This window comes from Erpetoichthys calabaricus, chromosome 2, assembly GCF_900747795.2.
Source record: "Erpetoichthys calabaricus chromosome 2, fErpCal1.3, whole genome shotgun sequence".
NCBI classification, from domain to species: Eukaryota; Metazoa; Chordata; class Cladistia; order Polypteriformes; family Polypteridae; genus Erpetoichthys; species Erpetoichthys calabaricus.
In genome coordinates this window covers 324,364,052-324,375,262 of record NC_041395.2, presented here as the reverse complement: position 1 = coordinate 324,375,262, position 11,211 = coordinate 324,364,052, and the positions used below count along the sequence as shown (strand labels likewise).

Here is an 11,211-nt window from a genome sequence, read left to right as displayed (position 1 = left end):
GATTTACTAACGTTGCAAAGATCACCATATCTACATTATACACGTAACACAATTCTAAAGGATCAACTTGAGACAAACAGAAAATACAGCAGTGTTTGTAACAAAATATTATTTCAATCAGGTTTTATAAAAAACAAAAAATGGGCCTGCCTGGTGCTTAATACTACACCTAAAAGCGTGGTGGCAAGCTGGCGTCTTTGCTGTTTTGTAGGTTAAACTGCTTGCCACACAGCAAGCCAGCCAAATGCTTATAAATAATAGATGGCTGGCTTGAGTTTGTAATGCAATGCATTACCCCAGTTATCCCCAGTTATCCGTGTCATTTCGGTTGAGAAATTAAGTTCATAAGCAGGTACCAAAAAGGGAAGATAATTATTGAGAATTTCTTCTATATGTCTCAACCAAACAGCAGTGTTCATCCATGCTTTGGGAATCTGGATTATTACAGTGTATAAATATTTTCTTGTGCTCTGCATAACAAAGATACTTCTTTTTTTTTTTTAACATTTTATCGAATGTGGTTAATGGCACTGATGCTCTCCAAACAGCTTAATGCATGTTTTATATATGATGATGTGTTACTTCTTTCATATTTCTGTCATTGAATTTACTGTATAATAAATAATTCTCCTCCTGTCGTGGAAAGCGTTCTGATGCCAATTAAAATATTGGACTATTACATGTCGGAACTTTCAGTGTGAAAACATTTATTGGCTCCTCATAGGTGAATCAACAACAGAAAAACAAGATGCAAAGACAGAAGATAAAGAGGTCAGTCAGTCCAGGACTTTTTTGTCCATAACGTCCTTACTGTTGGTCCTAGAATAAGGTTCAAAGGCCGATGAGCTCAGATATCTAGCCGACAGTTCTTGCAAGTTTCCCGCCAACGATCCAGCCATGGTTAAGGGGTTTGATGAAAGCCGACTGGCAACCGAACCTAAGAGAGAGGGCATTGGGAAGCTAAACAGGCCGTGGCCTGGTGGTGAGGTGGGCAGGCCAGAAGGTGCTCCAGATGTGGTTACTGCAGGTAATGATGGTGAACTCCCAGCTGTTCCTGAGCCTGTTGTACCGGTGCCATTGCTGGCAATGTTCATGGATGGGCCTCTCAAGGCTGATCCTAGGGTGGTGTTGGCACAATGAGGCAGAAGTCCAGGCAAGCCTGGTGGTGGCAGTAAGCGGCCCTGCTCCAGAAGCCTCAAAACACTGCAGGTGGCTGCAGTTTCCGAGACCACCGAGCGAAGCTCAGAATCCTTGCCTTGGTCTTTCTTTTGTTTAGTGCGCCTGTTCTGGAACCAGACTTTTACCTGCAAGTGTTCGACAAATAAGCAGAAAAAGAAGGGATTAGGATTTTTCAAAAAGAGTCTCTTTTGTTTCTGTTCTCTCACTCCTTGTGTAAAATTCACTAACATTTTAAAGTATATAAACAGGAAAACATAACTGTAACATTAGGAAAGCACTACATTCTTAAAAATAATGGTTTTAACATTACTGGGCTGTATGGTTCCTTGTAGAGCCATTGCTTGACAAAGAACCATTTCATTCTGGGTAGTGTTCTTTGCATATAAAATTGATTCTTTGGGATTTGAAATGTGTCCTAATATGCAGACAAAATAGAAATCTTTAATGTCCAGGAGGCAGACAGAAATGCTAACTTATAGCCAGCAAGTGTCCTTTTAACATAAGGGACCCTTTGGTATTTCACAAATCTGTTGTCATCTATTCATGCTTATTTATAGGACCTGTTGCGGATCTAAATAAAAGGGTGTTTCTGGAGCCTTTATTTGGATAGTTCCAAAAATGGTTCCCCTATGGCATTGCCTTGAAGAACCACTTTGGCACCTTATTTTTGACAAGCATAGGTGTTATTTTTTTTTTTACTTTTTGTGTTTGCTTGTGCATATGTTTCCACCATACATGCTTTGACAAAATGTTTAAACAAAATGCTTAATACTTACTGCAATTTTTACTATTTCTATAAATTCCTTATCAAAATCACAGCTAAACGTTTTGAACTCGTCATAATACAAATTAAAAAAAAATCAAATGGTCCTTGATAGACAAGGAATGCATGGCAAAACATCTACATAAACAGTTTTAGTAAAGAAAAGCAGTTAAATATGTTTTGCTACAGGAGTAAGAGGGCACTCAAGCAGAGCTGGTAGTCCTCATGACCTTCTATCTGTAAAGTCAGCTAAGGTTCATTTGTATGTGTATGTCAGAGCTAACAACAAAGGTGTGAGATTTACTGGTTTGAGTTCATTTCAATTAAAGCGTAATTATTTTTTTTGCCAACAGTCCTGCCATTAGTAATTATTTCTAAAAGTATACAACAGGGCTAGATAAATGTGGAATTACAGTAAAGCACTTATTGACATAATCAGAGTAATCTACCGTTAAAGAGAGGCCGAGCGATTCGTGGAGAGGTGGGGGCTGCTGTCTGCTGTAGGCGGGTGCGCCATGAGAATTTTAAATCTTTTTAAAGATTCACCTCACAACGACATGGTACCACCTGAAAGCCCACTCTAAAGTGCGAAATATCGACAAAAATATTTTAATAAAAGAAAAAAAAGTTTCGCTTACAAAAAACCTGCACTTTTCATCCGTCACATCTCCCTAGCAACCGAGTCAGTATCGTGACGCTTTCGCAGTTTGCTGGAGAGAAGTCACGTCAGCTGAGCGCCGCGCCTGGTGCCTTTGCCTTTGCCTTGTAGCCAAGTGAGCAAAGCTACACGAATAAGTTAAAAAAAATCGAAAAAAAAACACCGTCCCCGCAGTAAAATGTAACGTCCCGATGAGGGATTACTGAATAAGCATGAGATCGGTACCGTGTGGTCACGTGGTTGACATCTCACCAGGAGCATAGGAAATTATGAACTGGGCATTCCCTGAAGCTTGAAAACGATGACAGCTATTGCATAGCGGCAGGTAATAATAGAAAGTCATTTAGAGACCTGCAGAGATCCACAAAAACAATAAAAAAGCTATACATCCTACTCTTAGTTTCTTACTAGATATACGATTAAACGAAAAACTAGGTAAAACATGCTTTTTAAAGTAGTAAATTTTGTTTTACTACAAAAAAGAAAGAAAAGATAAAGTGCACTCAGGCAGAGTTGATAGTCTTCGTGACCTTCTATGACTGAACACAGTTAAGGTTCATTTCGTTAAAGGGTTCGCTCCGCCTGAAATGATGAGTGAATAGAAATCTATCTATCTATCTATCTATCTATCTATCTATCTATCTATCTATCTATCTATCTATCTATCTATCTATCTATCTATCTATCTATCTATCGTTATTATTATTATTATGTTGCTATTGTTACCCCTCGGGTGACAGAAATGCCCAAGAAACCCCCCAATCGTACTATGATGGACACTGCGTTTTTTCCCACTTTTTTGTGTTTCCCTTCCATGTTTAGAGGAATTAAAACAAGTCTACGGTGGTCTTGTAGTATCTTTAGCAAGTTTTTCGGTGACAGAATCTCGACGCTATAATTAAATAGTGCCATTTGTTATTATTATATTTACCCATTTATCGGATTTAAAGCGTTTCCTGAATCAAAAACAACTCAGATTAAAATAATTCACGCATCGGTTACAGTTGAGCAAATAAGGATATTTTTTGTGTCGCAATATTTTTCCATACAGTAAGCTTTTTGTTAATTTCGTTTTAATGAGAGTCACCTCGCAGGTGCGCGTGTTCAGCAGTTACAGAAATTCGAAGCACATTTAATTAAGCAATAAAAATGAATAGGAATATACTTTAATAGATAACTAGCAAAGTGATAAGTAATATGTGAGGAAAACAAAGATGCTGTTTCAAATCTCTTTCAGATTAAAAACAGTTTTTTTCCTGTGTCTCTTTAAATTATACGTGTAATAACAATAGGTACATTTATTAGTATCTTTAATAAATCTTTAGTAAACTTTAATTTTTTACTAGTCGACAAATATTTTTCACAATAAATGTAAACTGTCTCGTCATTAGTTCTTTTCCAGAAGTGTAGCACAATTTGATATCTGGGAGTATTATGTTTTAAAAACTAAAATATTGTACATTTTAGGTGGAACGGCAAATTCACAGTTGACTATTATAAATGATATTCTTATGATAATCTCACACATTTTATATTCCCGTTTTCCTACGTGTGAGCTGCTTTAAATACGTTTATATTTGGTATTTACCAGTCAAAGTAAGACATTTAAAATATCCGTGAAAACAGGGCTTAGATGCAAACTTTTTTTTTCTTTTTTTTTGCTGATTGAAAGGAAAAACCTAATCGATCGATCATAAAAACATTTGAAAGCCGGACAAAATTAGTAAAACATCTCACAACAGGCACACTTTTTAAAGTTATAAACTCATTTGTTTTCAGAATAGCAGTCTTGTGAAATGCCTTCGTTTGAATTTAAAGGTGCAAAGTTCTCTTCGCCAGCAAAGGGTGTGCGGCGTGTTTGTTATTATTGAGCAGTAAAAATGAAGACCCTTACCTGAGTCTCAGACAGATTAAGCTGCCTTGCCAGCTCTGTTCGTTCTCGTCCCACCACGTACTGACATCTCTGAAACTCCATTTCTAATCTGTAGAGCTGCTCGGCTGTAAACGATGTTCGGGTGCGCTTCGGCCGGTCCAGATCCAAACCCTTTGGCAGAATGATCTCTCTGATGGACCCTTTGGCATCTGAAGTGGAAGGACATGTTTTTGTTTTCGTTTTTTTCTTATGAATAGTGCTCTGGAATCTCCGTGCTTGAAAATATCATTTACAATATCGAATCATAAGATGTATTTTGGAGTCCATAAAAAGCTACTGAATACATCACACTGCTTATTATATTTATTAATAAGCTTATCAATTTTTTCATTTTTGTGCTCACAGGCACATACTTTTTATAATACATTAAAGTATGAATAGCCATTTTAAAACAAACACAATTATTTACAATTTGTTATATTTTCCTGCATAATGATTGGAGTTAGAAATACTTTTAAAACAATGTATAGACTATCAATGCAAAACAAAGACTTGGTCCTAGCTCCTTAATTAAGCTTTTATGGCTGACAGAACTTTTACATAACATCACATTCTCATTCACAAATTTCATTTCAAAATATGTAATATGGCCTGATGGGAAAAGCATGCAAAAAAAGGCAATACTTAGGATTTATTAATACAAACACACAGACAGCTCACCTAAATGTATTGGAAACTGACAGTAACAGATCTCTTCAGACATTACTATTTTTTTTTAATAATTTAAACGCCATTCCTATTGACTTACTAATTATTGTTATAATTATTTAGAATTAACCATTTTTTCACACTCTGCGTAATCCTTTCTTAATATCCAAGGAACGCCAAATCGATTATTAAATATTTCTGATTTCAGACAAGTAACTTATTAAATAGAAGCACATTGCTTCACTTAAAAAATAAAACCCAATGTTAGATATTCTATTTTAAATGAAACACATTCAGATTACAATTAAACAAAACAGATCCTTTAATAGATACCTCTTTTTTGCATCATGAATCTGCTTGTTTGAAATATAATACAAGGAAAATTTAAGGAAAAAATAGCTTTTTTAAAATGAAGCAGTTAAATCTATTTTACTACAGGAAGAAGAGTGCAGTCAGGCACAGTGGTAGTCTTCATGACCTTCAGTCAGTAAAGTCAGTTAAGGTTCATTTTGTTAAAGGGTCCGCTGCACCACAAATAAGGAGCGACTACAAAATTCTCTTATCTATCTATCTATCTATCTATCTATCTATCTATCTATCTATCTATCTATCTATCTATCTATTTATCTATCTATCTATCTATCTGAATTGTAAAAATAAAAATCTTTATTTTCACATTGAAAGATCATGTTGTTGTATATATTGGAGAGCATATTATTTTTAAGTAATGACACATTATAAATTATAATGATACAACTAGAGTTAGTTAAAAAGATGATCCTTTCTTACATTTATCTCAAGCAATCTGTTATCTGAAAGTAACTATTTAAAATATTATGAATTTCCATTTAGAATTGCATATTTAAATGTTCATGGTCTGTCTCAATTATTAGTGTCCTTGTACATTATAGGAATGTTTGTTATGTAAAGTATACATACACATTAAATGCCTTCAAAAATGTATTGCACTTGATATGTTATTCTATACATTTCTCTACATGTGCTGGAAAAATTTGGGGTATGAGAATGGAAACACATATATTTTAAAATATGACAATATATTGACAAGACTAAGCCTCAGAAGAACACACCATATAAAGCTTATGGAGCTGGAAGTGAGCAAATTACTATTTAATATGGTTTATATCTTTAAATACATTTGTGGTATTTAAACAATTAATGTATTGGTGTCTAAAACTAATTTTGCTGCCATTGGTAGCCATTCTTACTTGTTTAGCCTTGAAATAAATTTTAGTAGTAGAAACATTCCTTTCTGGTAGAATATCAAAACATCACAGTACGCCACTCACCATGTATTGACATTAAATGAAGTTAAATATTGGTGAAGTATCACACATTAGGTAGTGTATAGCTGTATTAAAAGCAATATTAAAAATATTTTTTTAGGTTTATCTCATTTTAAATATATTGGATGATTATGAAATGTGTATATTTTGATCAATACCAAATTCTACGTTTTCGCAATCCCTAATGTTGGCGTGTAGATTTATGAATTTCAGTATAAAGCTGGTTCGGAAATAAAACATTAAATGTAAGTGTTTGGCATGAAGAATCGTTGCTTACTGTGCAAACGTCTGTACTCTGTTTCTTTTGAACGCAGTGTATTTCATGAGAATAGTATTGAGAAAATGCTAACATATACAAATTGCTTTGTTTCAATGTCTGGGCACTAAAAGGAAATGTATTTGAGTATAACACATGTAAGCATATCTGAATTTTAGATCTGCTACTTGTCATGCGGTCTGTAAGGACACAGATATCTATGACCTGATTTCCTCTGAAAATTCCACATTTAACCAAAAAAGATGTAGCACGGCTGATCTGCCCCTGTAAACCTTCGCTGCGTCCTTAGTTGCTTTGATTTCTTTTTTTTTTTTTTTTTTTGAAAAGACCGATTAATGGTGGCCTGAGCAGCACACCGTATTCTTTATGGGCTTTCAAAACAGGACATAACAACAAAAGAAGACAACTGAAGACAAGGAAGAGTTTGAGAGCCCAGAAAAAAAGGAGCCCTTCTCTCACCTCTGACCAGTATCCTCCTGCAGTAGTCCGGATCTGTGGAGTTGCCTTTGTTTTTTTCACAGTTTTCTGCTGAGCCTGAAGCTGAAAAAGTATCCTGCTGCTCCTTCAGAAATGTTTTCGAAAGGTTTCCTTGGGATTCCTTGCTATCTTTCCCTTCCTTGAGCCCATTCTTCAGCACAACGTTGGTCTCGGCATCTTGATTATATCGGATATCCATGCTGCTTGGTGTCTCTCGAACACGTAGTGCAAAAAAAAAAAAAAAAAAAAAAGCCCCCCCCCAGAAAGTCACACACACATATACTGTATGTGCAAAATTACTTCTGGATGGAGTTGGCAATATTGCACACTGTTCTGTCCAGCTGATGAATTTTAAAGCTCCTTTTCAACACAAGAACGGCTTCCTAATGCAACGAGAGATATTTGGTTCATCCGTTTCGCTGTCCTATGATGGTTGTCCAGATTCACTTTGCCCAATGATCAGGGGCTTCCTCTTAGAAGAACTCCACCGTGATTTAATGCCTCAGCCTCATCGCAGGCACATCTAGATGTTAGATGATCTCCAAATAATCAGAGTCAGACGGACGCACGCTTGCTGTTTCAATTGATTACGGTAATTTTGCAGCCTCCACATTTGCGTTTCCTCATGAATACACTAAATTGTTTGGATAATATAGTGGGTCTTAATAGACGGTTTCTGTGCTCCGTCCCCAGTCAAGCAGAATTCAGAAGGCGAATAAAGTGAAATGATTGGTCTCGGTGGCCCGCCTGCAACACACACGACCGTTGAATGAGACTTCTCGAAAAACTTCTGAGGTGTTTCATCCTGAAATCCCTGGCGCGCACTCCTTCATGTTCAACTTCTAGAGGCTAGTAGAGGCTGCCTTTCATTAGACTTCTTGTTCGACTTCTTCTCTTTTTGTGTTTCTAATTATTATTGTTATTCTTCCTATTATTGGTTGGTGGCTTTTCTTCCCCCTTCTGTGAATTAAGCGATGTCAGCAATCCTTCTGCAGCATGCTCTTCCCTGTTGCACGCAGGAGGCTGCAGAAGGAAGTGCCCTTTATTTTTTCGTTTCAAAGCCCCTCCAGCTGATTCCACTGAAGCCTTCTCTTTTATTCACGAGGCAGCTCCGCCGCCATCATCCATGTTCCACTTGCCCGAGACAGCTCGGCCGTTCTTAGTGTCCCTGGCAGTACTCTGAGCCACCTTCAGGATCTTCTAATTAAAAGCAAGTCCTTCTTTTCATATATATCCACCAGGAACAGACAGTGCGGAAAATCACAACTAAAAAAAAAAAAGTGTCACCCTAGCCGTTGCATTGTGGCCGTAACAATATCTGCGGGAGCAGCGATGGCCAGTAATCCAATAAAGCTATTGATTAGGCTACAATGATTCAATTCAGGCAAGCGGCCTTGTGCGAATAGCCTGCTCCAGACCTCCTCATCACCTCGCAGGGCAGAAGCCCTCTTCACGCTGCTCTTCTTATTCAACCCTTTATGGGAAATGTAGAGCAAAAGGAGTGAAAGATGGCAATTATCTAATTAGACTATTAACAAACAATCCTCCGAGTGTGGCTGCCAGGCACTGGTGCTCGGGCGAGGTGAAAGGCCACATGTTGCACTAACCCTATTCATAAAGCATGTGGGGCCGTCTGTTGAAAGTGAAGGAGAAAAGGATGTGAAGGTGGGGGGTGGGTGTGTGTGTGGGTGTGTGTGTGTATGGGGAGAGTGGACCTTCCCCAAATTGTTAATTTGGATGAAGCAATTAGAAGCTTAAAGTCTCACTCCCAGACAAGCCAAAGGAAAAAAAAAAAAAAAAAAAAGTTCAAATCCGAAAAAGTTTCTTAGTGTCACATGTGCCACTTCTTGCTTTTGGATTACAGCAGGGACTTTGGCTCTTTGTGGCCAGGAAATTACACCCCTGGGTTTAACTTTTAGAGATAATGAGAAAAAAAAAAGAAAAAAATAACAAGAAAGAAGGATGCGGCTGAAGCCCCGAAGCTGTTATTTGGACGCACCTCCCGCATCTTCCTGCCACACAACAACAAATTTGTCCCATCTTAATGCTTTTACCTGAATTCCTTTTTTGTTCACAAAAGATTTTCTGGCAAACAAATAAAAGTGTCAATCACTCCCAGGGGTTTAGGAAGGGAAGCAATGCTTGTCCCCTAACAGGCTCTTTAAGTAGCCTCGGCTCGAGGTGACTCCCTGGGTCCCTTGCATTCAAATTCTCTTTCACCTGCTGCAGGGATACAATTAAACCTATGGGGGTATGTGGGGGCAGGGTATGGGGGGGGGGGGTTCCATTAATGAATCAACTCTACATAGTGACCTCACCCACACTGCTGGCGCTGAAAGGGTGAACACCATTGAAAGGGGCACCCAGTGGTTTGTTCCTTTGAGTGGGGAGTCCTGTGGGACCCCACATCTTGTTGGGCGACAAGGATCTCTGTCGTTGGCAGCACAGATGGAGGGGCTAGGATGAGGGCTACGCGGCTGATGGGGGTGTGTTAGGCACCCACGTCAGGAGTGTCAGCATCTGTCCTGCTTTAATTACCTGAACCTCTTCCTTGTGTTGCGTTTATTATATTGAGTTCATGTGTAATGTAATCATTTTGTGAAACACATTATAGAATACTAGCTATATTATCCATCGAAGAAAGGTAACAGAATGCATTTTAAAACACTGGATATTGGATATCTAGCCTCACATGTACCCTCAGCATTCCTCCAACACCTTCCTTTGGTATCCTCATGTGTCTACACCTCTCTTGGCCATCAATTCCTCTCTCAGTCGTGTTTCCTGTAAAGCCTGATTCACAGACCCTGTCATTTCAAAGCACCTTGCTCACCCCCTGTCCACTTTTTGACAACCACCAATGGTAGATGGGCCCCCATTACGTTCTGTGAAAACATCATTCGTATTCTTACAAACACTTCCCATCTTTGAAGGAGACTGTCAGTGTTCCTCCTATGCCTTTCCTCGGCATTCCCTTGTGTCTCAACCTCTCTTAATCAGCACCTCCTATCTCCATTGCATTTGACTGAGCTCACAGGTGGCACAGTGGTAGTGATGCTGCTTTGCAGTAAGGAGATTGTGGATTCGCTTCCCGGGTCCTCCCTGTGTGGAGAGCGCTTTGAGTAGTGAGAAAAGTGCAATATAAATGTAAAGAATTATTATTATTAACAAAGCAAAACTGACCAATCAGATTGCTCGGAAGGACTGGACACACGCACATACACATCAGCATTTTATTACATAGTAGACAAATAAATGGTCACTAATTGACTGAAATAATTAAATGATCTGCACCCTGCCTTGGTATCTTGTTTGATTTGTAAAGCACCATATGATGTTGCTCCCACATTGCTCTCTATATGAGCGTGTGTCATTGTTTCCTGCAATAGGCTTGTATTCCATTTCTGCTCCCCAACACCCCAATCACCTTCTTGCATTGCTTCATACCGTGTTCTCGATTGCTTTAAGAAATGTGGTGCTGTAAAAATTAACTGACAGTTGAGTGGCACAGTGGCTAGGTGGGATACTTTACAACTTTTAGGACTTGTCTTGTACTCCTGGGCCAGTCATTATGAAATATGTATACCTTGATCTTCTGTGGTCACAAGATTTCTCGTGGTATGATGCTTTCTCTCTGTATCCCAAAGGTGGCAAAAATTGCATTCATCTGCCACTTTATTAGGTACAGCTTGCTAGTACTGGGTTGGACCCCCCCCCCCCCCCCCTTACCTTCAGAACTGCCATAATTCTTCATAGCACAGATTCAACAAGGTGCTGGAAACATTCCTCAAGGATTTTGCTCCATATTGACCTGACAGCATCACGCAGTTGCTGCAGATTTGTCTGTTGCACATCCGTGATGCGAATCTCCTGTTCCACCACATCTTGAAGGTGCTCTGTTGGATTGAGATCTGGAGACTGCGAAGGCCATTTGAGTACAATGAACTCATTGTCATGGTTCAAGAAACC

At 38.5% G+C, this 11,211-nt stretch overlaps 1 protein-coding gene across 1 annotated transcript; it reads right to left on the bottom strand.

The window, feature by feature from the left end:
- Positions 1-686: 686 nt before the first annotated feature.
- Positions 687-8,835, bottom strand: vax1 (ventral anterior homeobox 1). The gene is made up of 3 exons (XM_028793117.2): positions 7,225-8,835; positions 4,495-4,682; positions 687-1,304 (listed from the first exon to the last, which is right to left on the bottom strand). The coding sequence occupies exons 1-3, from the start codon at positions 7,439-7,441 to the stop codon at positions 777-779; spliced, it is 933 nt and encodes a 310-aa protein (XP_028648950.2). The 5' UTR covers positions 7,442-8,835; the 3' UTR covers positions 687-776.
- Between the last annotated feature and the right edge of the window lie 2,376 nt (positions 8,836-11,211).

Coding starts and splice junctions, on each gene's coding strand:
- vax1 (XM_028793117.2), bottom strand. CDS start 7,441: ATGGATATCCGATATAATCAAGATGCCGAGACCAACGTTGTGCTGAAG. Junction 4,683..7,224: donor CAGGAGGATACTGGTCAGAG/GTGAGAGAAGGG, acceptor CTTCCACTTCAG/ATGCCAAAGGGTCCATCAGA. Junction 1,305..4,494: donor TTAATCTGTCTGAGACTCAG/GTAAGGGTCTTC, acceptor GAACACTTGCAG/GTAAAAGTCTGGTTCCAGAA.